Source organism: Prinia subflava, chromosome 4 (genome assembly GCF_021018805.1).
Source record: "Prinia subflava isolate CZ2003 ecotype Zambia chromosome 4, Cam_Psub_1.2, whole genome shotgun sequence".
Lineage (NCBI taxonomy): Eukaryota > Metazoa > Chordata > Aves > Passeriformes > Cisticolidae > Prinia > Prinia subflava.
In genome coordinates this window covers 51,077,020-51,104,642 of record NC_086250.1, presented here as the reverse complement: position 1 = coordinate 51,104,642, position 27,623 = coordinate 51,077,020, and the positions used below count along the sequence as shown (strand labels likewise).

Genomic DNA, 27,623 nt, shown 5'->3' with positions numbered 1-27,623 from the left:
GATGGCATTCCACAGTTTATGTTGCAATTTGATGGTTTCAGCTCATTTCCCTGTTGACTTTTGGCTGCATCTCTCACAAATTTCTGTGTTGTCAAGCAAGTAAACCAAATTTAAAATCAAGATGACTAATGGACTGTTAATTCCTACAGGACAGGGCTGAGTGTAAAGGGGAGGGAGGCAGGGGAAAATTTGTGCTGCTGAAGTGGATAAACAGGATGTCAGTTTTCCATGCAGCTTGTCTGCCTCTGTTTAATGAGTGTTTGCTCCATTTTTAAAAAAGATAGCTGGATTAATCATTAAAATAACCTTGTTAACATGTAAACTGACAAAAATAACAGGAACCGTAGCTTCTTGGTTATCAAAAGAGGAAGGACTTGCTACATTTTACAAAGAATAGTTCTGGTTCCTGTTGGTGATCCAATGGTGATGGTCATCTGAGGTTTCCCAGGGGGCAGAGAGATGTTTGGATGGCTTGCACCTCAGAAGATCAAGGCTGATGCTCTCAGGCTGTTAGCCATTTTTAAGTGCTATGCGTAACTCTGATAATCTGCTGGCATTTGCTTTACATAGCATATACTCTGGTCTTTTAGAGGTTACGGTAAGGTTTCAATCTGCAGCTGCCCTCTTGGAATTTCCTTCAGCCCCTGCCCTTTCCACAGCTTTCACCTCTAATGCCACATGCAACGTATTGCTCAAGAGAGCAGTGTGAGACAGCAAGTCTGAGGAGAATAGAGTTGTTGATTGGCTGCTCTTTGCTCTGGCATAAGGCCTTGGTTTTTTCTCAAATCTGAGGGGAGGGAAAAGGGGTTTTATATCTTCTAGGAGAAAAGTGTTTGGGAGGAGGGTAGTAAAGCTTGAAAAAAAAGATGAAATATTTATGAAATAAAAGATAGGTGATGTGAATGATGATTCCTTGATAAGTACACCTTTAAAGAAAGGTGCATTTTCTCAGAAAATTAAGGATTTCTACAGTCTTGTAGAAGAGGTTCTCCAGAAGCTCCCCATGCTCTCTCTTTTCTGCACTATATTGCAACTTCTGACTCCATTAGCTAGCCCTTGCCTGCCACTGCTATTTGCTTTCGTATACAGAATGCACTCTTGCTTTCTCACTGTCTGGAAGTGGGCTAAAGAAGTCAGTGTTTTGACTGTTTTGTGTGATGGAATATATTTGTTCTCTAGGGATTAATTAAGTAGATGGTGAAGTCTCCTCAGGTTGAGAATAGTTAACTAGGAAGCTGTCAGAACAGAAGAGCATGGTGCAAACTAAAACCAAAAAGGTCTGAATGAGGAAAAAGATAAGCTGAACCATTCTTGTACCTTTCTAGTTCTGATGAAATTTGAGTTGACACAGAACCCTTTCTCTGTTCATGTTCATGGTTCTTGCTTCCAAATCACACTTGCAGACTGCAAACAAAAGATCACTGGTATGAGCGTTATATATATAGTAACTGCTTGCTGATGAAGCATTTCATAGGTCAACATTTCATTTGTTGCCATTTCATTGGCAACAAATTACTGAAGCCATCAGTGTCAGAGTGAAAAAACACGTGGAGAAACCTCATCTCTTCCAGAATATACATGGGTATACTCAGCTTTGTAGTATGACAGCTGTTACCTGCTTGAGTTGCTTGGCAGCAGAGTGTCATAGTGACTTGGTCACTGAATACCCCAAGTCACCAAATTTCTATTAGAGCTCCTGGTCTTAACTTTGTTTCTGACAGAATGTTCATACAGGGTTCAGAAGGGCATCCTCAGAGGACAGTCGTGCAAGTTGTGTATCTCTGCCAGTGGGATCATCATGGTGGCTGAAGGAGGGCACTGGCTGTTGACATTGCCCTGGCTGTTGCATTGAAAGAAGCTGCTGTAGGGCACTAGAGTTTGACCTCAAGTTTTCCTTTGCTAAATGTAGTTAGAATTCAATATTTCTGCTGTGAAAAAATCTCTGAGAATTATTTAAAATCTCTCTCCATATACTATGTTTTCCCGGTGTTCTCCATCATCCTGTTGCCAGTTTCTGTTAGTAACAGAAATAGGTTATTTTTCACCAGTTGTTTTCATCCATTGCCTGAAAAGCAAAGACAATTAGGTTATTAATTGGTATATCATATGGTGTATTCAACACAAAATCTCTAGAACTACAGTAAGAGTTTTATATTACATGTCTGCAAAAGATTGTGCTTCATGCTTTACATCTTTCCCTAAGCTGTCCGCAATTGGAACAAAAATCCTGCACTCTGCAGGTTGGAAAGCCAAGAGGGAAAGATTTTATGTTGGGACACACTTCATGTGTGTGTTTTTTGCTATTACTCTCTGAACAGAATGGGAGTTATTGGAAGAAGTACCTTTTAAACAAATGTAAAATGCTTTAGATCCGGTAATAGTGATTTTGTGCTTGCATTTGCTGTTTTTGTGATTTTATATAAGTGATTGAGATGATCAAGAAAGAAATATGTTCCTGGAATATATTTGGTGGTGGTGGACATCAGCTTAGTTCGGTAGAACAAATGGAATACCAAAAAAACCCTGTGATAATTTACTTAGTATAAACTAATTTTGTAATGTAGTTTTTAGCCTTAGATGGAGAGCTAGGAAGATATTGTGAGCATATGCCAGAACATACATGCTCCATGTATGGAGCACTGGCATGCACTGGCATATATGGAGCTTGTACCTTCTTGTGGGGTACCACTGTGTTATGCTGAAATTTTATTCAGACTAAATTTTCTGATTATATTTATACAACCTATACAGATCTTTATAAAAATAGGTTTTCATTACTTTGATTTTTAATACATATCTAAAAATAACATGTATGGATTTTTTGTTCTTTATCAGGTTCTGATATGCAGGTAACTATTTGAATTAGGACAAAACCTATTCAATACTAGTCTCTGTGTTTTGGTTTGGTAGGTGTTGGTTATGTGTTGTTTTGGTTTCTGTCTTTATTTACTTGATGTTACCTCCTTTCTGTGGCTGAAATTCATCATAGTGGGATTTGCATTCACTATCCCCCTGTCCTTCTGTCTTATATATGAATTACCCGTAGATGTGAACTTGGGGTTGTTTGACTTGTCCAGGAGCAAGAGCTCTATGGAGGCTGTTACAAGGTGCAGGAGGTGAGTATAAGCTGGTAGCATCTCTGCACTAGTAGGTAGTATTTCAGTGATGGGGTTCCATGCTGTTGTTGTGTGTGGTTTCTGCTTTGGAGGTTTCAGGATTTGAACATTGACTGTGGTCACTTTTGTGGCTGTAGGACATGAAGAGTAGTCCAGCTGAGCAAGGTCTGATGATTACATACAGGGTATCTTTGCTGTCTTTCCTTGGCCCTTCGTGCCTCTTTACATCTCTGAAACTGGTTTTCACAGTAATGACACTGTTTCTATTCCTACTTCTTGAATGTTTAGTCTCTTGCACAAGAAAGGAAGGAGAGCATGATTCTCCTGAGCCCCCAGGTCCTTCACCTCTCTTTCAGGAGTGATGTACTGGAAACACAGAGTTGTTTAAGCCTCTGCAGTATGTCAGTGCTGCAAATCCAAGTGCTTGTGCAGTGTTCCAGGTATTAGATGAAATGTTCCTGTTGGAAAACTACTGCTTTACGGAGCTGCTGCCTCCCTCTCTTCTCCCTCCTTCCAGCCTGTGACCTATGGTAGAGCAGGCTTAACAAGGTGGTTGCAGGAGACCAGCTCCTGCTGACAACATCCATTTTACAGTGAAGGGATGCTGAAGTTGAGTATCTTGGCCACAAGCATGACTTATGAACAGTAAATGGCTAATGCTTTATTTATTTTTAAGTTGGCAAGTATTTTTACTTTGATTTATTACTCTCTAAAGAATGTTTTCTGTCAGCATTTCAGTCATTCAGCTTCTCTCAGGGAAGCAACATTTTAGGTTTTTCACAGTTTTGCTGGAAGAAATCCTTCAGTGAAACTGATGGGTTTGTAAAAGGATCAAGGCACCACTCCAATTTTCTGATTACTTTGCATAGTCAGGCTAAAGAGAGAATGATAGTAATTAGCAATTGCCTACAAAAGGGAAATGTTAAATATCTGTAGTATTTGCCTTGTAAAGGGTCTCAGGTTTTTAAAATAATCACAACTGTGCTTTTATTTTATCATAGCTTGTACATGTCTCTGCAAAACTGTTCACTCCCTTATGTGGCTTCCCCTTCTTACCCCCTCTGTGCCAAGAAAAGAAAAAAAGAAAGAAATGAAGAAACAGTGGAAAATATCTTAGCAATGGCCAAGAATACTCTGAGGGGGATGTTCTGTTGAAGGCACTACCAGGGACCTCCTGGCACAGTTTTGAGTGTGATATATATACAACTGTGCTCCTCAGTGAGTTACTCATCTTTATGACATGTAGCCACTCAGCCCACAGGAAGAAATAAGCCTCCTTCAAAACCAAGTCCCTGTTTCTGGCAAGAACCAGAAGCATGGAAATATAGGAAGATGCATTTAGCTTTCAGACTCTTATGGGAATTTTTGCTGGGGATAAGAATAAGCATTGAAGCCAGTAATAATTTCTAGATTTGGAAGATGGAAATTAGGGTAATACATTTAAATAATAGTTAGAGGATTTCCCCCTGCAAAAAAAAACTTATATAAGAATTATTTGTTTTCCAAACCATTATGTAGAGAGAGGTATAACACTGCCCTTCAGTAGCAGAGAGAAACAACCTCCTATGTGCAAGTTCAGTGTGCCTGCAGTCACTCAGTGCAGAGCATGGCCTTTCATGTGTGTAAACTCATTGTTTTCTCTTTTATGTTATGGACAGAGATGGGCTTTCTCAGGACAGAAAGCTTGATTCTGCAGTGCCCTGATGTGCTTAGATGTAGCTACTCAGGAGTGCTCAGTCCCTGGCAGAGCCAGAAGTGGTTTATGAGTGAATCTGGCTAAATAGTTTTCTGTCTTGGGCTGTGTTTAGTAATAGGAGAAAATCTTGGCTCTTCTGTCTCCTACTACTACCACAAACACTCTTAAATTACACACTGAGAAAGATGAGGAAGTTTCAAATTTTAAGCTTGATGAACGAATTAAATGTTACAAAGAACTTCAAATTAAGAGTTTTGCAGAGAATGCTGTATGTACATCCCCAGATGTATTGCTTTCACTACAATCGGTGATTTTTGTATAAGATTCAGGGATGGCAGGCAGTCCCAAGCTCATTATTTAGTTAGAGTATAAACCCACTGAAATTTCTTTTGACAGCTGAGAAGTGAAATGCACTTTTCATTGAAACATTTCGTTGTTCTCCTTCTCAGAAATGTCAGTATTAGTCATAATGCCCTTAAACATTTATTATAATTATTAATTAAAAGAACATGTGGCACTAAACCATGTGGCATTCTTTCCTGCTTTCAAAGTATATTTCCATGTGTGTTTTTTTCTAAAGAACCCTTTGAATAGCTACTAGGAACTATAACCTAGTAGATACATTGCACAGAAGCTCATGAATTTATTTTTTAGAGAAAGCACCATTGTTCTTAGAAGGTGTGACTCATGTTTTTCCTCTTTTGGACCTTTGGAGTATGAATGTTTCGGTTATTAAAGATCTGTACTGGAGCTGTGTGTGTGCTTACAGTGTTGATTTGTAAGGAAGTTCAGTGTGTTGTTCAGCTGTAATGACTATAAAGATGCAATGTATCATGAGGAAGACTAGTAAAACAGGAGTCTTTCTTTCAGTACCATCTTTGTTGGATAGACCTTTGCAGGGGGAAGGTATGAGTACAGGTTTCTCTGGAAAATTAACAGGAGCATTTTTGCATGCACTTCTTACATTTCTCTGTGTGCATCTACATGCCTAATTCAGGGAGTTAGGTTTGGTGAGCAGGTAGAGATTAAGGCAAGACCAGTAGCTGCCAAGGTGTCTGTATATTACTCAGTTCCAGATCAGATAAATGAAAAAGCTGTTATGTAGATGACTGTTAAAGCCCAACACTTGTGGATTTATACTCTGTTTTAAACAGAGTAAACACATCTTATTTACCCATTAATAGAAAAAAAATCACTTACCATAAGTACATGGTTTGTGTCCTAAATAGATTCTGGAATGAAATAACTAAATTAGAAGCCATTTGGCATGTATCCTACTGATGGTATTATATATTTATTCTATTCTATTTTATATTGTGATTGTGTTTCTTTGATTTTCAAATTAAATTAAAATGCATGAAGATTGTAGCTTTTAAGTCTTCTATACTGAGAACAAAGGGAAGCTCAGTCCACTGACAAGGAAGAAAGTTTGGAGTCAAGAATAAATGAGAGTATATTTCTGCTTTAAATAGAAGATTAAAGGGTCATTTTTAATAGAGAATACCAGTTAAAACAGCCTCAAATTCCATGTAGCTTTATCCTGCAGTTCAGAAAGGGTTTGTTGATGCTATATAGAAGATACTTCCACTCTTCTTAATTGCAGCAACCAGTTTTTCTTAAGCATCATTACCAAGGTCTGTACTTCTTCATTTACACTTATATTTCCTTTTTTTAAATAGTTCAAGGGTGATACCTTTTAATATTAAAAGATATTTCAATTAATCTCTAAATATTTGCACAGTTAGACCTGACCTCATATACCTAAATCACTTTGATAAGAATGTAGTTTTCAAGGAAGAAATTCCCCATGATCTTAGCTTTTGTAAAGTTTGCTGCCTGAATCTTTCATATTTTGGTTAAAAAAATGTATTTCTGTTTCCATGTCTTAAGTAATGTGAAATTTTAATAATATTTTCAGATGTTCTTTAACTTTGAAAAACAAGACTTAATAATATTAAACTTTAAAAAGTTTTTTTTTATTTTAAAGAGGATAAAAACCAGTTAAGACTGTTCTGTTTTCTGCAGTATTTTGGAAGCTTGCTTGTAATATTCTGCGTTGAACTGGCCTGTGGTGTTTGGACCTACGAGCAGGAAATAACGGTGAGTCAGAAAAGGGGCTGCATTTTTTCAGCAGAGGAAAACTAAGTTTTCCATTAGCTAGCTGTTTTCTAATTGCCGTAGTGTTTATCTCTGTTCGTTATTCTGACAGTTTAATTTCAAGTGATTGCCCTAATTTTAAACAAAGAATTCTCCTGGGAGAGCTTGTCTCTCTGGAAGGCCCTGTCTGGGTTTCTCCCTACCCCCTCTATATTTGAGAGCCGAATTCTTCGTCTCCCCCATTTAAGAATTTAATTTTTTGTTAAGTCTTGCTCAGGCAGATTCTCACTGAAGTCTGTGATATTTTTGAGGATAAATTATGAATTTCAGGCTTAAATAAGGATTTTGAGAGAGGAGACGAGAGAATTTGAAGGGATTTTGTCCCAAAAGTTCTTTGCATTTTAAAGAGTGTACTACATTGTAAACAGACAGCATGTTCTTTCCATAGAGGACTTGCTGTCTGCTAAAATCTGCACACTGCCTCCACAAGCTATAAATGCCAGGTTTAAGCAAAACATGTCTTGACTATAAAACACTCTTCTGTAAACTTGTGAAGAGGTTTTATCTCTGTCTAGTTTTTATAACTACACCAACCTTTAATTTTCAAACTGAGGACTTGTAACCCTTGTAACTTAATCATGTAAGAAAATAGGTGTTGAGCAAATTAAACTGAAATGTAACTGCTGGCTGCTGTATCCTTACATCTTTACTCAGTCTGGTACATTTTTATGAATAGAGGGATAAATATTTTTCTCTCAACTGCCAAGATATGCCCAATATAATGGTCTTTCCAACAGTGAATGACAATTATATTGCAGTAAGATGTGAGGTAGCTTTCTTGATATTTACACAGTACTTGGACCAAAGGAATTTCTGGCAGATTTGAAGTCTGAAGTTACATAGCAGGACTTCACATCAGAATTCATTCCCTTCCAGTACAGATTCCAGAGAACTGTTCTAATATAATAGAGATTAAGACTATTCCTTTGCTTTAAATGTCAGTTTGCATTGATTCATTTCAACATTTGGCATACAGACAAGAGGCATTCTTCGTGTTATGGGCACAGCTGCCCTCTGCAGGGGTTTTGCCAAGGATGACTGTTACAACTAACATCCATCGTTCCACGAAAACCTTGCCAGTGGAAACTGCCTGAAATAACATAGCCTTCACAGCAATGGAAGATGCTTTTTCAACCATCAGTATTTAGCTAGAAAATCTGAAGTTATGGTGTGTTTTAGTCTGACCCTCAGGCTTTTGATTATCTGCTATTCTACTGAAACCCAAACTTGGGACAGTTTGATAAAGGCTGGCCTAGCCCTACCATATGTTATGTCACTGGTCATGCTGTTTCCCTTCAGAGGAGAACATGGCTGTCCCTTCAGCCCTTTGTTAAAGGAAGCAGCTCTGGGTTCCACGTCTGCATCTTCTGCAGTGGGTCACAGCAAACACAGTTGCTTTTTTTTTGCTTTTCATTTTCTCTTTTCTTCTCTCCTTATCTATATGTATCTACTTTTCATTCCTCTTCTGAGGTACTGGTTTGGGTTGGGTCTTTTTGGTTGTTGTATTTTTGTTGTTTTCTCTTTCCATCTGATTTCTTACTATTATTCCCTTTGTCCTAACACTACTGCTCTTCATGTGATGAGGTGGGTTTCTTGCTTCTGAGAACCATAGGGAATGTGGCAGTCTTGAGGAGAACGGTTATTTTTCAGTAATTCTTCCATACTTGTGCAGGTCATTCCCTAGAATGTGCTTCCTCCTACTTGATAAAGATAAGACAATTCCCTCTTATATTCATGGAGTTGTCTTGATGTCATACTGGTTTCAGTGTAGCATTAAATCACATGAACCCCTGGTGGGTTTCAGAGATCAGTTAGTTGGCATTGGTGTAGGTGGATGTGTAGTGTAGTGTGGGTGATGTTGTCAGAAATGTCACTGAGACATAACTGCCTCTGCTGATCCAATATGGGCTCTTCTCTGGTATGTGGACAAGTTGCTCTAAGAGTCCTTGCATAAACAGCTTTCCTCCAAGCTCATGATAGCTCTCAGCATGTAGTGTGCCTCATGACTAATTTATTCCACCCACAAGATTGAAAAGCCAGTGTGAATCCTTGGCTTATTTAGGCATTGCACAAGCTTTGATAGTCATTTGAAAAATAATAATGAGTAATTAGATCTCAGTGGCAGACTGAGCTTTATAGGACTTAGGTTGAAATTTAGATTTTGTTTGTCTACATGTGAGTATTGGTGTGTAGTCAAACAAGTGCATCTCGGTCATGTGTTATTGTGCACTACTGCATGTATGAGCTGACAGGAAGATATTTAATAGCTGCATCAATGTACCTATTACCAGTACAGTTTAACCTGTTGGCATTCTTGCAGCAAACAGGCAGATTCTGAAATCCCTCCTTAGCTCCAGCATTCAATTTGCTTTCCTTCAGTGAGGTTTAGATTGTTTTGCTTTGCTTTTAATTTCCTTCTCTCACTTCCTGAGTATTTTTTTTCCTGCTTTCCATTGATTTCCTAAAGAAGTTGGATGTATTCTGTTGTGGACATAACCTTGGAATGCATTTAACTCAAAAAAGTTAATTAAAAATAGTCTAGCAAACATGAGCTTAATTGCAGTACTATCAGATATTATCCAAAGAAAGCAAAGTGCTAGCTTACAATGCAGAAGAAAGAGAAATGCATTGAGTATAAAACTAAATTAATTTATTATAATGACCTGCGTAAATGCCTGTAATAGAAATATTCTGTGATAACACTTTTACATATTTTTAGTACTCTACTGCAAACAAATTTTTCATGTGAACCATCATGAGTTCAATGCAAAAATCGGCTAAGTGAAAGGTATGTTAAATTTCTGGGACCTTATTAATATATTGATGATATGAAACTTTACTAGGGCATGAAAAATGCAATATAACTTAGTGGTAATGAAATGTTACCAAATGTTCCTATTTGTGTTATGGGTTCAGGCAGGCAGTGATTGGCCCTATCTTTTTGTAGGGCACCTAGCACAATGAAGATCAGGTTCCTTGGGAAGTATTGTGCTAATTTTCTTTTCTTAGATAACATTTGTTGCTATTTACAGAATGCTCTTACTGTTAGCTTCAAATTGAGTAGGAGAGCAAAGTCATGGCTGCTAGAGGAGCTGGGCTCCCCTCGCATCCAAGTGACAGCTGATACTGCAATTGTAGTTTCTTTCACCATTACTATTAAGGCTGATGGAGGCAAGGCAAAACTCAGCATGAATGGTGTGTGGTGACATAGAATGGTGACGGCAGTCTTCAGATGCTTGTTTTGTTTTTGCACACTGAAATTTGTGCTGCCGAATTGAAGTGAGGTTTTGATTTTGACTCATAACTTCACTGTATACGCGGTGCCATAGCACTTGCCTCTGTTTGATTGCATCAAATTGCTAACTGAGGTGTCATATTCAGACAATGGAGTGCGCCAGCACCTCACTTCTGAGTTGTCACAGTTGAAAGAAAAATATTTCAGGAATCCTTTCAGAAGAAAAGATTTTCACAAGGCTGTGAGCGTGTTTGGGGAAAAAGGGTGAAAGGGCCTTGTCTACACTTCCTTGTTACTGTTTTTGAGCAGGTTACTGAAATGGAGCACATTCAGGATACCTGCGTGCAGAGCTCCAGACAAAACCAGAAAATGACTGAAAAATCTCCAGGGATAGAATTCATTAATAAATTCATTAATTTTGCATATGTAGAAGTTAGACATGTAAATCAAAGTTTTTCATGTTAGACAGGGAAGTGGATTTGAGATTTCAGGGGAATGATTCATCTGCTCTGTTTAAATTATTTATCTTGAGATGAATTTCCCCATTTGGCTGCCTGTTTATTTCTATTATCTAAGACAACACCAGAGGGATACCTAAACTAGGGCAGACAAATACCATCCCTGATGACTTGGATAGGACTCAGTTCAAGTTTTATGCCAAGTAAAAAATCTGATAATGATATAAATAAATTGTACCAAATCCTATTGGAATGTCTTCAAAATGTAACCATGTTTCTTTCAGTGTAAATTAAGTTGTAAGCAAAGGAAACAAATAACTTTTCCTTGATATTTGAAGAAAGGCTTGTAAAGTATTAGTATCATAAAAATTGCAACATTGTTTTCCTGGTTTTTTTTGTGTGCATAGTTATTTTAGTTATTGCACTGGAAAGATCTCAGTGTAGATGGAACCTGTGGGTTGGAGGCACAAGCCGACCGATGCACTGTGTGAGTCACTTCTCTCTCCTTGCTCCAGGTTCCAGTGCAGTGGTCTGATATGATCACACTGAAGGCCAGGATGACCAATTATGGCCTACCTAGGTACCAGTGGCTGACCCATGCTTGGAATTTCTTCCAGAGGGAGGTAAGATGATAGACAATTCATGAACTAAAGTGGTACCTGCTCAGTGAGTGTTATTTATCTGCTAAGGGAAAAGGTTTGGTTTTAAGTGAATAGGCCAATAAATGCAAGTTCATTTGATATGAAACACTGTGTAGTGATGCTGTCTTTTAACATCACTTGATAACCAATTCTTTGGTTTTGTAGGCCCTAAAGGTACTTAAAGACCAAAACCAGAATGTTAATAAATTCATTTAAGTTGCTAACATTCTCATATCCTTTTTCAGTAAGGTTAGGACACCAATACCTTTATGGATTACTATAGCATTAAATGATATGGTGTATGTAAAATTAAAAATCTGCAGGTAAAGTAAAGTGACTGTGTCTATATGTTGTTTTAATATTAAACTGTGCTCCCCTTCCCATAGGCTCTATTAGTTTCCTTTCATGGAGCTGTCATGGTTAAGATATGTTTAGCTGGAAAGGAATGGGAAAGGAAGTTTCCAAAAAGATGCCAACACTGTCTCTTTGGCCGAGGTTTGTGAAAGTGATGAGGGTTTTTATTTCCTTTGACTGGGGGGTGGGAAACAATCCCAAAAGCTTCCTTGTGTATTCACAGCTTTGCCCTCTAGCCTACTAAAATTCAGTACTGTTTTTTTAGAATGAAGTATTATGTTACAGAAACATGAAATTGCCCAAGGTAAAACCCATTAACTCCAAATATAACTCATGTGCAGGAAGCGAACTCTTTAAATGCCTGTCATTGTGCTGTGCTTGTTGAAATGTTGAAATCTGTCATTGTTGCTCAGATTTCCTGTTTATTTAAACATTTCCTGGCAGCACTCAGTTAGTCTGTATTTATACTAAAACCTGAAAGAAAGAGGTTACACACCAGCACCCCCGTCCTCCCTCCCAGTTCCCTGCTCTGTGAAATTGAGTAATTCTTCATATGCAGGTAGAGCGTTTGTCTGTTCTGTACCTGAGATAATACAATCAAATGATCTCAATCAATTTGCCTTGAATAGAGCTGGTACTGTATCTTGGTTTAAAGGTATAGGTTGATTAAATTAAATACTGCCTCTTCTCCTAGTTGTTGTAGTTTCATTATAATGACTGGTTATAATATTAATGTTAGTAATAAAACTTCAACTAAGCCTTAATTTTTGTAGGGGAGAAGAATTTCCTTTAGAAGTAGTTTTAGAAGGTAGATTCTCTTTATGGCACCTGTGACCAGATGAATGATTTGGGGAACTGAGAAAGCTGTTCTACAGTTTCTACTTAATTGGTGGGCTCTCATTTATATTCCATCTACTCATGGTTTAGATGCTGGATATATGAGCCTGGTATGTGCTTTATGACTGAATAAGCACTTACGACCCTTCTTCAGTCAGCAGAATTGTAATTACGATTCTGTTACCAGAGGTTCAGCCCTGATCAGTTTGGTGTTCTTTCTTCTGTATCTTTTAACATCTCAGGGAGATGGGAAATGTGTTCTCCCCCAGTCCTCTTGCTGGTCTAATATCAAAGTTGTCACTATGCGAAGGACGATGGAAAGGGTCAACTGAAGTCAGGGAAGAAGAACTGAGTGGGGAAAGAAAAGACACAAGAGTAAGAAAAGGATGTTTTATAAGGTGGTCTTGGCAATTGCAGTGAGGAACCAAAAGACTGAGCTTTCCTTAAAGTCCAGTGCTGGGAGGAGTGTGAGTAACAAACCAATAAAAACTGAGACATGAGAGCTGTGGTAAAGAAGGGAGAAGTGAGATTTTTAAGAGGGCTGATAAATTAGTCACAGTGTGTGCCAGCATGTGTGGGACTGATCTGCTTGATCATGGACAGCGAGTGGCATGGAATACAGGACCCTGGCTCTGAGGCGTGTAAAGAAGGGCAGCTGTGTTCCCAAGCCTGTGGATCAAAGAACTCAGGGAGTTACCTACACTCAGGCTGGGCCTGGAGGACATTCAGGCAGAGAAAGGAACCATCTTGTTTCTGCAGCAAAGCTTCTCCTCAGTCATGTCAAGTCCACATTCAGTGCCAAGCCAAATCTAATGTAGCTGCTTCACCCTTTCCTGGGTGAAAACAGCTGCTAATGTGGAAGACTGATCATTTGGCATTAAATCTCAGGGTGTGCTTTGCAGAGAAGATGACAGGTTGTTAGTCCTGGTAGGTTTTATAGTCAGTTACAGCTTGTCTGCTTTGCTGCCAAACTTCTTATTTTTATGGTTGATTTATGTTGCAGTATTTATTTTAATGTGATATCCCTTCCTTCCATTTTTAGTTTTCCTTTCAGCTTTTGTGATTTCTGTACATTTTTGCTTACTCTTTTATTTTTTTCCTATGTTCAGGTAAATCTGTACTCTTTCTGTTTTCAGCAAATATGTCTGTAGTTGTACCCTTGCAAGAATAGTCCTCACTAGTATGACCTTTTTCTGCTACTTCTTTCAGCCACAGGAATACTTGTTTCATTTTGACATGAAATTGTATTAGTTCCTTGTAGTAAGGATAGGAGAATCCAGAGATAGGACAATTTCTGTGAAGCATCCTTTGAGGAAGTAATTGGGATTTAAAGGACAGAGCAGTATTGTTGGCTGTTTCTGAAGTATTCATTGGTCACTACATTACATTTTTCATGTTGCTTTTATGTCAAAGTACAGCAAAACAAGATACATGGAAGCACTCATAGATGTTTTTAGTTCTATGTAAATATTTTGAGAGTTGGTATTAGGAACTTTGTTAGGTTTTTTGATTACTTACTTTACCTGTTGAAGAAGTAGCATCATTATTACTGATCTTGGCTAATCCTTCCTTTGCAGTTTAAATGTTGTGGCGTGGTGTACTTCACAGACTGGCTGGAAATGACAGAATTGGACTGGCCACCTGACTCGTGTTGTGTCAGAGAGTTCCCAGGATGCTCTAAGCAGGCACATCATGAGGACCTCAGTGACCTTTATCAGGAGGTAAGGAGAAAAATACGGATATATTGGAAGGTTTTGCACATTCTTCCTGATCCAGTAATTTTCCAAAATCATCATTTTCCGTGCAATAGAGTAATTTTTTTTGTAGAGTAGTTGTGTTTATGGAAAGTGTTTATGGTTATTATTTGCTAATGCTGAAGGAGGGAGGAGAGAAAGAAGAAGAAACCCACCCACCCACCCTTACCTGGAAGTGAGATGAGTTAGTGGCAATGCAGTTAAAACCTGAGATGTGCTTAAACTTTGAAGTGTTTGTTTTATATGGGTTAGGTTGGAGTTCAAATTTGTTCCAATCAAAAAGTTATAAATTAGGTGTGACATAATGTCCAGGCTCCTTCCTATAAACTACTGCAGGGTAAGTGGAAGAGTACTTTAGTGAAATGTACAGTGAAGGATGCTTTTGAGAATTCCTTTGGAAGATGAGAGCTCTCTTGTTAACAGGTCTAATGTCAGGAGGCAGATCATTTGGTTGTTGTACTCTGTACATGTTGAGCATGTGTAGAAGCTTGTGAAAATACTCTTTCTACATTACAGTATGATCATTCAGAAATAATTACCAAAAAAGCCTTAAGGCAAGGACCTGTTTGAACTTGAAGTGGGTAAGGGAGGTCATTATGGTAGCAAGATATTGCTGTTTTTAGGGTGAAAAATATAAAAACAAGTAAATATACTCTTTACTAATACTATTTTCACAAATACTGTATAAAGTCACCTTTGTCTAAAACTATTTGTTACCCACAACTTCTTATGCTGGTAGATCTCTGAAGACCTATAATTGTACATTCAGTAACAGCAGAATGACCAACAGTCCAAGTAGTCCAGCAGTGGGCAGAAAGCATGGCTCAATCGCATCGTTGTGAGGATCTGAGAAGAGATGCATTCTTCATTGGATTGCTTTAGAGTAATACAGGGTGCTTAGGAAGGAGGATGGGCCTTAGAATCCTACTTTCAGATGCTGCAGCATGAACATTTCTCCAGTGGATGGTGTAGCTCTGCATTATGGAAGAGTATCCAAAGAACCATTTTATTTTCTCTCAGTCTCAGAAGGTGTTTAAAACCCATTCTTACAAGAATTGTTGCGTGGCTCTTGTTCAGGAGCTATGGAGCAGCACCTCTGAGGCAGAGGAGATTCGCTGTTTAAACAAGCCAGTATGAATATTAACTTGATTGTTTCCTGGCAATAGCTTTGGGGAAATGAATTTGTGTGGTATTGACTTTATGAACAGAGTTTACTTAATCTAATCTGGACTTTGAGACATCCATCCTAGGAGGCTGTGTGCTTCCACTAGGAAGAGAGAAGATAGAGCTGCCAAAAGGCAGGTGCCTCAGAAGGCCAGTCTATGGTAGGAACGTTAAAGACAGTGGCAGAAGTTGGGTTTTTTCCCACCTCTCGCCTTCTGGCAAGGCTCACAGCACTGACAGCACTGGTTGTGCTTTAGAAGTGTCAGTTCCTGAATGAGAAAGCCATTCAGGCTTCTGGGGCCTGCCAGTCACACATTTTGAAAAACTGAAAGTTGTGGCTAACTCAGCAATAATAGTTGCTTTTTGTAGTACTGTTGCTACTGTTAATGCCATACAGACAAGTCTGTTGTAGAGAGCCTCCAAGGAGTATATGGACACTGTAGAGCATTCATTTGCCCCTTGCCTGAAAAGGCAGGAGTATGTAAGCAGTGTCACTCAATGAAAAACTGCTCTTGGAGCACAGGAAGCTCAAAAATTATGGAGAAGTATTAGTCATTGGAACGTAGTGTCCAAAGTGCAAGGTTTTCTTGTGTCACCTCTTCTGATAACATTTCTTGCCTGTGCTGTATTCCAGGAAAATGGTTCTCTGCAAACTTAATATGTTCAAGTTCTTTTGGTTCTATTTGGAGAAAATTAATAGCCAAAGATGATTATTATGTAGGACATAAGGGCTGTGTTAAGACCCACTTGAAAAAAGAAAGGCTGCTTGGCTTTTTTTTTCAGAAGAAATCTGAAGGGCACATTTATGGTTCTTCCCCTACTGTACCGCAGAGCATTTTGGATAGATTCAGCACTTAGCAAAAATTTATTTTTGGTTCTCTACTGCAAAATCCATTCCAAAAAGGGACAGGCTGTGTTCAGTAGTATCAGCCACAAAAATGCTTCCTTTCTCTGTGAGATATGTACAATATTTTGTTGGCGAAGTGTTTCTTTCTGTGGCGCTTGCCTGTGGGGTGTCTTCCAGACTCTTATAGTATGCTTGCTAATGAGTTTATCGGTATTATGCAAAACCAACTTATACTTCCAAGACTAATCTGCCTAACTTCTGCTTTGGAGAACTGAAAGAAAAAAGCTTTTTTAGAAAGTGATTCAAACCAAACTTGCATAGTCTGGTGGTTTGAGAGGGAGCCTGATAAGATTAGCCTCGCTAGCCTAAAATTGGTTTATGTAAATATTTGGCAAGTCCATTCTGGTACTTCAGAAAAATTCTTTGTAGTACTTCAGAAAACTGAAGTTTGGTTTGTCTGGGACTGATAAATGTGTTTTTTGTAGCTGTGCTGTGATTTTTTTTCTGGGAACTCAGAACTTTCTATAGCCTAAGCTGGAATCCTTCACAATTTAATTTTTGCAGAAAGAAAGGTGACTTACAGTTCTGCATGAAAGTACTTCTGGCAGAAATCATATTTTCCCTGCTGGGTATTGAAAGCTATTTTTCAATTTCTTGAATTGCTTTTATTCTGATGAGCTTCACCTTTGGTGCAGTTTCATGACCAGACTGACCTTAGAAAGAGCTTGGTTGTGGGGGAGGTGTGAAGGTGATGATGTGGCCTTGGAGGTTTGTTGTGGTCTGAGGACAAGAGGAGCTCTGCCCGTCTTGTGATTGTGAGCTGCGGTGTAGATAAAATGTTTGGTGGGAGTTGATATCTTAAAAAAAAAACAAGCTTTCCTGTTCAATTTTTTTTGTTGTTTCTGGCACAATTTTGAGTATACTCAAAATTCATTTTAATTAAACTAATTTTGTTTTAATTTTGGTTTGTTTTAATATTTAATTTTACAATTTGCTTTAATATGCTTCTGAGTATACTCAAAATTTGGTATACAAAAGATGTGTTTGCTGATGGCTTATCTTTTCTGCTTAGTGAAGCGTATTTCAGTTCAGGTTCTTATTCTATGATGAAATAAATCAGTAACATATGCTAAATAAGAAATACATGCTTTTTCTTATTTCAAGACTGAAAGTACAGAGTGAATGAATCAAGCCTTTAATCTGTAGCTTTGTAGGAATCTGAATCTGATTCTTCTGAATGATTACTGCAAAGATTTAGACTATATTTGATTTGTCAAGAAGAGCTCTTCCCCATTTAGTGACAAACTCTTGCTGGAGGAAGTGTATTTATGTACTGTTTAATTGCAGGCTACCAACTATGAAAGTGTCACATAAGCAGAAATAAAATGCATGGATGTGAAGTTAACAGGGCTGGCTGTGTTTTCTCAGTTTTGAAACTGATTTCGAACGTGTATTAAATGGAGGAAAACATCATTAAATGGAGGAAAACAGTCTACCTAGATTGGGCATAATTTGTCTCAGTTATGTTTCTGCAGGAGATGTAAGCAATAATGTTATTGCTCTCTGTTAGTGGGTGTTTTCTCTAGGCAACAAATGAACTGAATTTGAATACTGCTGTGGTGGAGCATTTTTAAATTGTGACCAGCATGCACGTTCATCTCTTTAAGTTATCAAAAGTATTAAAATGCAGCCAGTTTCTCTGTAATTAACAAAAAATTTGGGAAATTATGTAACTGCAACTGCCTTCCAGTTGAAGAAAAGAAGATGCCAGCATGACAGTATTTATCCCCCACCTCAAGTCCAGTTACATTGCTTTTGTTACAGTGCTGGATTTTCTTCTTTTGAAATTTCAAAGAATGCATGCTTGCTGATTTTCTGTTTCTTTGCTGCTGTTTAAAAAATGAAACAGTGAAACGAGCAAAGACATTGAAATCCCATAATTTATTCTGGTACAATTATCATAGAGTTTAATTAATTTTATTTAGATCCTTAATGAGAATCTGTTGACTACAGTGTGAATTTTTTGTGTGTGGCAAAAATTTGACTTCTCATCAAATACATTTAGGACTGTAGCATTTGAAATTGGCTTTGGGGAAATTGGCTTTGGGAATTTAAGTGTGATTGAAAAGTGTTATTTATCATGTCCTGTCTTCAGATTCCATCACTTTGATTAATTGCTTTATTTTCTTAGAAAAGCCGTAAGAAATATGAAGTGCGGATGTAAATGCAAAAAATAACATTCTCAAGACAGTCCTATTTTGATGGGTTCCTGGTGGGTTGCTTCTGGGACCAGTGCCCATCCAGTTTGTTACTCTGAATTTCCCCCTGATATTTATGTTGGTTTGATAATTGTGCTGTGAAACCCTGCAAAGCTTAGACTAGAGAATAAGCATCCTGCAGAGTAGCAGAGGCCCCCCTCTTCCTGGTTTTATCGTCCCTAAGACACACATTGCCCTTACTGAGCCACGAGCATTGTAATTTCTGCTTGCACTGTTAGCCGCTCATTCCCAAAGCTGCTGTCTCTTTGTGGATCCCTGCAGCCTTACAAGGGCTTGGGAGCGTTTCTGAAGCCTTGTGTGGTAGTTAGTTGGCCATGTAAGCAAAATGTAGAGCCTGCACTGAAGGGTTGGAAAGAGGTAAACTCCGTTTCTGTGAACATCAGCTTTGGATGTTGTAACATAGTTTTCATGGGATGTTTTCTGAAGAGAATATGCAGGTCCATAGATATTTCCTACAATGGTGTTTTAGCTTCAGTGTAGTATTATTTGTAGAAAAAAACCTAAAAGAGCTTAAAATAATTGATAACTTTGAAGATCTTCAATTTAAGGTGAGAAACAAGATCATAAAGAGGACTTCAATGGCTTTTTAAACCTTCACAAAACCAGCTGAGTTTCTTTAACAATTAGTGAGAGTTGATAGGAATTCAGACTAAGTTTGAGTGATTTCTAAATTGAAAAGTAGCACAGCTATCTTACAATAAAGTCTCTGTGTATGAGAAAACTTAAAGTTGGATCATGAAAACAGTTAAAAAGTAGGCAAAATAATTTTCAAAGTATTGTTTGAAGGAAGTGAGAGAGAGATTCTTGGGAGTCAGAAAAGACAGCAGTGGGTAGGATGAGCTAAGCCTTTGGAACTGCAACCCAAATATTACTGACTGTTTTTTAATCTATTTTTGTTTTATAGGGATGCGGTAAAAAAATGTACACTTTTTTGAGGGGGACGAAGCAATTGCAAGTGCTGAGATTTCTAGGAATCTCCATTGGAGTAATGCAGATCCTGGCTATGATCCTCACCATTACTTTGCTGTGGGCTCTGTACTATGACAGAAGGGACCCCAGGGCAGATCCGATCATGGCACTGAAGAGCGATACCTCGCAGGAGCTGTCGTGTCATTCCATGGAGCTACTGAAACCAAGCCTGACCAGGATCTTTGAACATACATCCATGGCAAACAGCTTTAATACACACTTTGAAATGGAAGAGCTATAAGTGATGCAATCAATCTGCAAAGTCACAGAGGATTTTTTGTTTTGTTGCTATTTGTCTTCTGTTTCATCAAATATACCAAATATAGCAGTCTCCTTATGGTCAGAAACCAGATAATGAATGGAAGTGAAGGAGATCAGCAAACAAAGATGAGCCTGTTATCAATCTCTTAGCTGTGTCCTCAGCTGTGAAAAAGAGTGGATTTTTTGTGTTTGTTTTTCAAAAGGCACTAATTCAGTTGGGCACAGTAATAGGCTCTGTCACAAGCTGTGTGAAGTGTAAAACACTGACTCAATCACAGGTAGACTGAACGTGGAAGGGAAAAGAAATCCTCATCTTCTGAAGAAACAACTGTGCTTTGAGCAAACAAAATGTGACTTCAGCTGAAATTGACTTTTAATAAGCCATTTGGAAAATGTCTTAATCAGGGATCTGTGTTTGTATAATTGTGTGTTTTCATGTGTGCATGGAAAGCAGAGCTACAATTCAAGTTAGTACTTGGATTTAAAAATTTGCAAGATTTGTAAAAAGGGCAAGATTTTCTTTTTTCTAACAAAACTTTTATCTTAGCTTTTGTTCTTAAAGATGTTCTAAAACTTCTATTTTTATCTAACAAAATAATTTTTTAATTTTAAATATATTAAACAGGGATTGAAAACAAAACTCTAGCTACAGACAATAGACTTTAGTTTTCTGGAGAATTCTTCTTTGAAATAGTTTGTTCTGTGGACTGTTTCTTAGTAAAAAGGAAGAAAACCTTAAACATTCTTTCCAAAATGGGAATCAATATGGGAGTAGCACATTTTTATAGATGAACCTTTTCTCCTGTCCATGATTCCCCTGAAGCTAGAAACAAAAGACTGCAAGAAAAATGCTTACAGTTCTGGATGCTATTGCAATAATTGTAAAAGTACATGAGGAAAAATTTTACTTTGGTGACTGCTTCATTAAGAACCCTCTGGTGGCTTAAAATGCCAGCCGGAAACAGATTAAAATGTATTTATTGAGGTGGGGAAAGTGCATTTTACTGTATTTTTATGAGCAATGTCTATGTCATAGGATTATTTTTACAATTGGCCACGCTCTTGAAATATATATTTGTTCCACTGAGTATAGTAGTTTGTGGCAAATGGGTTTTTCACATAATATTACATTTAAAAAATTCTTTCATTTGATTTGGAATTTGTAAAAGAAAAACGAAAGTAAGGTGTGATTTGGTAGACAATAAAATTACTTTTGTCTTAAATTCCATAATGGCTTTTGTATTTTTAGTCATAGAGTACGAATGCTTTGGATGAGCATTAGGAGGGTCCTCCTGTGAGTGTGAGTTAATTTGACTTGTCTTTACCCATTCCACTTACTCTGTTGGGGAGAAACTGCAATGTTAGTATAATTTTCTTTTTTTTTTTTATTGCTTCTAAGAAAACTTCTTAAGGGCTTGTGAAATTAAGCTGTTCAGTTGTGTGGGCTGTTAGCTTTTTAGCATTCTGCTTCTGGGTGTAATTATTCCAAGGGTACTATTGCAGGCAAGATGACCTTTCTGCTTTTGTACTTCTATTGATGCTGATACTTATTTTGGGAGGTAAAAAGAAGATAAAAGGAGAAACCATCCCAAAATTTTGCTTGGAGTATCTTTTTCAGGAATACTTTCTTATGTTTTGCTTGGGAAGCCTTGACCTGGTGTTGCTGCACAGGGTACAGCTGAGTTCCACCCTGCTCACTGCTCAGCCTGGGCAGACAAGGAGCAGGTGTCTGACAAAGGCTGGGTGTAGAGCAACTCCAGGCTTCGGAGTGCTGCAGAGACCAGTGGTGCTACAAAGTGCACTGAGTTGTCATTTGCTCCTGTTTAAAAACAAAAAAAAAAGTCCATACAAACCACAAATTGTGCAATTCTTGATTATGGATTACATGTACACAGCTACATTTGGCAGTGAATTAGTGCTGAATGTAGGGAATTTCACTTAAGTAATGTAAAAAATATAATGTAAAAAGAAACACAAAATTCCCTTTCTCCAGGAAACACAAAATTCCCTTTCTCCAGGAAACCTAAGCCCTTAAAATTTTACCCAGCGAGTGTCTGTGGAAGCTCCCTTAGCCATGCTTCAAATATTCCTAGGCTTTCCATACGAAGACTGTTCAGACTGTCATGGGGGTTGCCTGTGTATCTTGTGTGCAGGTCAGAGCTCATCGAGGAGCAAATACGGCAAGCCAAGCTAGGGGGGTGTGTTGGGATTTAGAGATACTTAGAGCTCATGTCATTTGGTGTCAGGCTGTCTGGGTGATGAGTTGAGCACTGCCTTCAGGTGTAGTCAGGTTCCTTTAACAGCAGAGGGATTGCTTTGGGGAGGCCTTCTTTGACACAGAGCCAACCTCCCAAAGCAGTGTTATGGACCTCCACAACAATGAACATTTGCAGTCAGGAAAACCTCGCTTGGGCTTGGCTACCCAAATCCTGAGCCAGTCTACATTCTGAGAAAGAATCTTTTCTATTTTGAGTATTTAACCACATTTGCAGAAATAGGTCTCATCTGTAAATTGGAACACTTTAAGAATTTTTTTCTTTGACTGCTTAGGCTATGAGGTGCCTGTTTTTCTAGGGCTTATTCAAAGACCCTGAAAATTATTTGACTAGGCTGTGGTGAGCTTGCTCTTTTTCTATAGAGCTTTACAATCTGTGTAGGAGAGAGGCTGCTTGGCAAGACAGGAACATTTAGAGATACTTGGGGCAGTGAAAACTACTTCCTCTTATTTTCTTTTTTTCCTCAGTTTTACAGGAGTACTTGGAGAAGGATGGTATGGTTTTTGTTCTCTGGAGCATGAAGCGTAATGAACTAAATTCTTGTAGCAAACAACTGCAGAGATGCTCCTTAACATTTTTCACAAAGCACTCAAGGATGCAGAAAAGGGGTCAGTTCCTGCCAGCACCAAGTTTTGTGTTCAGCCCAGTGACTATACCGAGTCCATTGGACTCTGCCTGTTGCTGTGGGGCTGAGCATGCTTTTAGGGGGGAAAAATCACTGTTTCTGGTCCTGGGATAAGATATTGATTTATCTAATAGGTTGTATGATGAGATTTTTGAAAGGAAAGAGCTGTAATTTCTTCTTTATAGCTTTTCATTTTGTAAAAGCATATATGGATATAAGGGACTATATAAAGAATGAATAGTAAAGGAGAGGCTGTTGGTCACATCAACTATATAGTTAAATATGGTGGAGGAAGGGATTTATAAATAGCTTTTAAAGTTTTTATTGCAACAGCATTGTATTTGGTGGTGCTAATAACGCTAAGGTTGCAAGCTCAATCCCCATATGGGCCATTCACTTAAGAGTTGGACTTGATCCTTGTGTGTCCCTTCCAACTCAGAATATTCTGATTCTGTAAGCTATGCAGAAAAACACAGATTATTAAAATCTTACAACATTGAAATACTAAGAGTTTGCATGGCACAGTAGTGGGGAGGTTATGGGGTGATTTCTGTGAGCAGCTGAGAAGCTTCCCCCGTGTCTGACAGCCGGAGCCACCCAGCTCCAGCAGGGAGCCCCTGCTGGCCAAGGCCGAGCCCTTGGGTGGCAGTGGTGACCCCTCTGGGGTAGCTGTGTAAGGAGCAGACAAAGGGGTTGCAGCAACAGCAAGTGCAGCTGGAGAGAGGATTGAGAGGAACAGCTCTGCAGGCACCAAGGTCAGTGAAGAAGGAGGGGAAGGAGGTGCATCTCAGCAGGAACTGAGATTCCCCTGCAGCCCGTGGTGCAGCCATGGTGAGGCAGCTGTGACCCTGCAGCCCCTGGAGATCCATGGTGGAGCAGAGATCCACCTGCAGCCCATGGGGAGCCCCACACCAGAGCAGGTGGATGCCTGAAGGAAGCTGTGACCCTGTGAATGGCCCCCACTGGAGCAGGCTCCTGGCAGGACCTGTGGAGAGAAGAGCCCACGCTGGAGCAAGGTCTGCTGGCAGGTGTTTGTGACCCTGTGGGGGACCCACGCTGGAGCAGTTAATGAAGAACTGCAGTCCATGGAAAGGACTCTCTTTTGAGAAGTTTGTGGAGAACCATCTGCCATGGAAGGGACCCCATACTGGAGCAGGTGAAGAGGGAGAGGAGCCCTTCCTGGAAGGAGCATCAGAACAAAACATGATGAACTGACCACAGACCCCATTTTTTGCCTTGCACCTCTGAGGAGGAGGAGGTAGAGAATTCAGGAATAAAGTTGAACTTGGGAAGGATGAGGGAACGATGTTTTGTTTTTTATTACCCTATTTGAATTTGATTGGTAATAAATTAATAAATTAATGCAATTGCATTAATTGCAAAGCCTGTTTTTCCTATGACAGCAGTCAGTGAGTGATCTCTCCCTGCCTTTATTCCAACCCAAGATATATTGTTTTGTTACATTTTCCCTGCCCAGCTGAGAAGGGAACTAATAGAGTGGCTTTGATGGAAATCTGACACCCTACCAGTGTTGTCAGCCCACCACAAGCATTGCATTTAATTCATGCAAAATGCTGTTGAAGTGAGGTTGTATCTAAAACTTTCCAACTTGTGTATGATTGACTACCTCCTGTTTAAAAAAATGTGATATCCTAAACTTTTGAGAATTTTTATACATCAACTTCTTTTTTATTCTGCATTCCCCCACTTCAGTTGTTCCTTGCGCATAGGTACTCTAAAAATGTAGACAACTAGATGATATAGCCAGGTAAGAAACTAAGCTGTCTGGATAATTCCATAATCTTCTGGACAATACCAATGTATATATAGTGTTCACTCCTGACACTCTTTTATCTGACACATGTTTATATATGCCATCTAGAACAGGTGATAGTCTTAAAATATTCCCATAGTTAGTTGTAAAATAAAGCTCTGGTGGGCCTCAGGTGCAGCAAAGAGAGCTTATGACTTCCTAAGCACCCTCCCTGTCAAAAATTTAATGATCCCGTGGCTTCAGTAATTTCTCCTCCTCCAGATCAGTGTCCTCTCTGAAGGCCCTCCTCCTCTCTGCAGCAGCTGAGGCTGCATCTCAGAGGTGTTCTCTGCTGTGAAAGCCTTCTCTTGGTAGTCAGTGTGGTTCCACCAGGAGTACATCCACGACTTCAAAATGTAAAGTGTACATTTTCAGTTTGTCTTCTGTAGCTATTTTATGAGAGGACAGTTGTTAAAAATGCTCTGGGACAGTTCACAGATAGGTGTTACTTTTATCTTTCCCCACCACCCAGAGCAGTGAGCTCCTCGCAGAGGCAACCATCATATGTGCCAGTGCTGATAAACATCATCTGCACCTAGTTGCCCTTTATTAGTGATCCATGGTGTGTTGTTACCCACCCTTATGCTACAAAAAGAATTTGATCTTCTCTGTGCACTAATATTTTATCCAGGGAATTCGATACCAGCTATGAGGAGACTCTGTAGGTTGAGAAGTTCAGCAGAGCAGTTTGATTTTTTTGGATGTACATAAGGGACGTTTTTTAAAGTACAGATAAAGAAGTGGAGTTCATACTGCTGGAAATAATGCTCCAATTTTCTCTGCTGCTGCAGGCTGGGAAGGGAGAGGTGATGGCTGGTCCCTGAGGAGAAGGGCAATTCTGTGTAGTGGAGCTGTGGCATTCTGCTCTTGATGGCCTCTAGTGTGGTTTAGATACACTCATATCCCTCCTGGAATTACTGTCTAGGACATTTGCTGACTTCAGATTAAGTATTCCTTCCAAATTATTAGAGGGAAAAGAACCCCCATTCATTAATAAGTTATTGCAAAACCAGATTGACCCATTCAAGCATGCAGATGTTTTATTTAAATATTCCTCAAATGTCTATTTATTCAGCATAACATGTGTATTATGCTGCCTTCTGAAATACGATATATGACTGTCAAACAAAATTGTCAAAACAATAACCTTGGTTTCTTTGTATGATACACAGAAATAATTACATTTCATGTACAGTACAGATGCATTTTACACAGTCATCAACAGTCATTCACTACCAAAACAGCATTTAAATCACCTAAAACACCAAAAAATGTGTATTTCCCAAATTCAGAATAAATTGATGGTTTTGCGTGTGACATATGGAAATAGGAGACAGGACTGGAATTCTGAAAAGTCTGACTAAATTATCTCTTAAGCTGCATTTTAAAAATGAAAATACAAGTTGCTTCAGGGGTATAACTGTTATGCAAGTGTATTGCTGTAGTGCGTTCTTTCTAGTGCCTATGAACAGGAGAATAAAGAGCTTTTAAAAGACACATGACCTGATGGAGTCAGTAGGTTTCCTGGGTTGTGTGTAGTCTGTACCGAAGTAGGTTTAGTAACTGCCCCTTTGCATTATTTAGCTGATATAGCTAGTCATGAAGTACCATGTGACATAAAGAAGTTGCAGTTTGCTGACATCAAGGCAGTTTTATATCAATAACTGTTTGGCAAAAGGTGGGGAGCACGTATCAGTAACCATGCGTAAAAACAGGATGCAAGTAAAAACTCTAATGCATTCTGCCTCTCCTTTAAATCCATTAAAGTTTATGTAACCTACCAGCTTCAGCAGATCTGCTGCAGGGTGGAAGAGACAGCAATGCTGGGTAATGGACTTGGGCAGGGTTGCTCAGGAGGAGTGCCCTTCCTCTGGCTCAGAGCACAGCCTGTGCTTCTGCTCTCGGATGTTTGAAAGAAATGGAGAAGCTCAGTTGACAATGAGTAAATCCTTCTGATTTGAAAAAAAATTGTGAAATTAATTGCAAATTAACCAAGAATGCATTAACTTCAGAATAAGTAAGTGAAAAAGAGTAATGAATGGCTTTATCTACTCTTTTTACTTGCAGTTTAATATGTGATGCTGTATTTTGGTGTATATACTGTAGCATGATAGTCTATCATCTACTCTTCACTGTTGACAGGTAGAGAGAAAGACCAGTATTTGTGTGCAAGAAAAAGTGTATCATCAGCAAGTTTCAGTTTTTAGTGGGTATTTTAATGTAAATTTTCAGGTCAGTAGAATGCTAGCAAATACTATACTGAAACATACACTACTCAAACTATTAAATAACTGTGTTAATCATTTATTGTAATGGCATCTAATGCACTGAGCATTTTGATTTATATGCATATTTTATTTTGCAGACATGCAGTTATTTCTGATCCAGTGTTTTTGATGTATATATGTATGTATTGATATGCACATATTCTGTGTATATTTGATGTATATGATGTATGGTATGTCATGAATATAAGAAGCATTATGATACATCTAATTTACTCTCATGAGGAAAAACTACACTTTTTTATCAAGAAGGTTTCTGATAATATCAATGTCTTTTATAAGTGAAGCCAAGAAGCCTTAATTTGTGAAGTTTTCATACTAGCTTTTAGGCCTGCCCATGTAGGCAAATTCCAATTGAAATCAATTATATTTTTATAGCTTTGGGATTCAATCCATTATTCTGTCATTGTTTTTAGGCAATTGAATATTTTTTACATAATACAAATTCTCAGGTTTTAAGATGCAAGTTTACAGATAACTACAAAAAGAATTTAGCCATAATTTTTACTGAATGTCTTTCAGTGTCTTCCATTGTAGCTAATACTCTGGATGCTGCAGAATATAAGTAAGGAACATTTGGAGACAAGTGTTAGCTGATCCCCAAAACACCTTTGTACTAATTTTAATTCAAATAGGATTGCTCCTGTAGCAGTAAACTGACAAGAAGTTTGTTCTCAAAATACAGAAGTAGACAAGTTGTCTGTGGAAGAATGGACTGTTGATTCAACAGCATCCTTGAAATCCCAAATGATACAGTTATGTTGGAGTGGGCAACAAAGTGTCAGAGAAATAGAGAACAGTGAACAAAAAGAGAATGACTGAATAGCAATTTGTGGTGCACAGTTTGGCTGTAAGA

General features: G+C 38.5%; 1 protein-coding gene across 2 annotated transcripts in view; it reads left to right on the top strand.

The window, feature by feature from the left end:
• TSPAN12 (tetraspanin 12) overlaps positions 1–20,991 on the top strand; it is a 41,096-nt gene extending 20,105 nt beyond the window's left edge. For both annotated transcript variants that reach the window (XM_063396748.1, XM_063396749.1), the window contains exons 5-8: positions 6,838–6,912; positions 11,178–11,285; positions 14,072–14,215; positions 19,443–20,991. In XM_063396748.1, the coding sequence (XP_063252818.1) occupies positions 6,838–6,912; positions 11,178–11,285; positions 14,072–14,215; positions 19,443–19,748 (633 nt within the window). In that variant the 3' untranslated portion in view covers positions 19,749–20,991. The remainder of the gene's footprint in view (positions 1–6,837; positions 6,913–11,177; positions 11,286–14,071; positions 14,216–19,442) is intronic.
• Positions 20,992–27,623: the final 6,632 nt, after the last annotated feature.